This window comes from Corvus brachyrhynchos, unplaced genomic scaffold (assembly GCF_000691975.1).
Source record: "Corvus brachyrhynchos isolate BGI_N302 unplaced genomic scaffold, ASM69197v1 scaffold1, whole genome shotgun sequence".
In the NCBI taxonomy this organism is placed as follows: Eukaryota; Metazoa; Chordata; class Aves; order Passeriformes; family Corvidae; genus Corvus; species Corvus brachyrhynchos.
The window spans coordinates 5,443,341-5,444,099 of NW_008237222.1; the positions used below are offsets into that span (position 1 = coordinate 5,443,341).

The 759-nt window shown below is 39.9% G+C and overlaps 1 protein-coding gene across 4 annotated transcripts in view; it reads right to left on the bottom strand.

Moving 5' to 3' along the window:
- ASB2 (ankyrin repeat and SOCS box containing 2) overlaps positions 1-759 on the bottom strand; it is a 32,214-nt gene that overhangs the window by 2,277 nt on the left and 29,178 nt on the right. For 3 of the 4 annotated variants that reach the window (XM_008629724.2, XM_017729028.1, XM_017729029.1), the window contains one exon: positions 7-751. In XM_008629724.2, the coding sequence (XP_008627946.2) occupies positions 626-751 (126 nt within the window). In that variant the 3' untranslated portion in view covers positions 7-625. Of the gene's footprint in view, positions 1-6; positions 752-759 lie in introns of those variants that run through there. The other variant, XM_017729031.1, reaches the window with a different exon arrangement.

Sequence of the window (759 nt, forward strand, 5' to 3'; positions counted from 1 at the left end):
AAACAAAACCAGATTTGTAAGGTCTTTGGTGGGGACTCCAAGCAGACCATGGTGCACAGCTCCTCTGTCACCTAAGGCAAGGAGATACTTCTAGCATAAGATCTGCAAAGATGTAGTTCCAAGTTTAGTTTCTTCCATACTTTCTTAGGTGCCTAGTGAGGAACAAAGCACTCATCAAAGCAGTTCAGCAAGTCACACCTGTCAAGTGAGCTGTAGTCACTGCCAATAACTGTTCATGGGTTCCTTGGCCTCCCCAGCTGTGAGGGAATGTGACTTGTTAAAAACTTCAATAAAAGAATTTCACGGACAATTATAAAAAAAAAAGATAGATGGTGACTTGTTAAGCTGCCATAAATCAGTTGTGGATCTGAGCTGTAAATAGGTGACCTAATTTTCAAAGAAACAGATAATAACTTTCATCACTGTCAAAGGAAGCTAACAGATACTTCAAACTTCCAGAGTCAGAATATTCAGGGCTAAATTCTGAGATTTATATTCTGCCTCAGTATTATCTGATACTGAATATGATCCCCCTGGTTTAAGTGGAACAACACCTGGTGCAAGCAACTTGGCATTGTTAGGCACATGAACAAGGATTTGGAAACCTAAGTCTGGGTATCCATTTTCATAAATTTTGAAGTTTGACTTCCATAATTTTGAAATAATTTCTCTTACTTTCAATCATGGTATTGTTATAGGCACAGAGGTCCAAGGAGGTCGGAGAGGCTGGGTCTTGTAGCGATAAGATCTTCTGGGGGA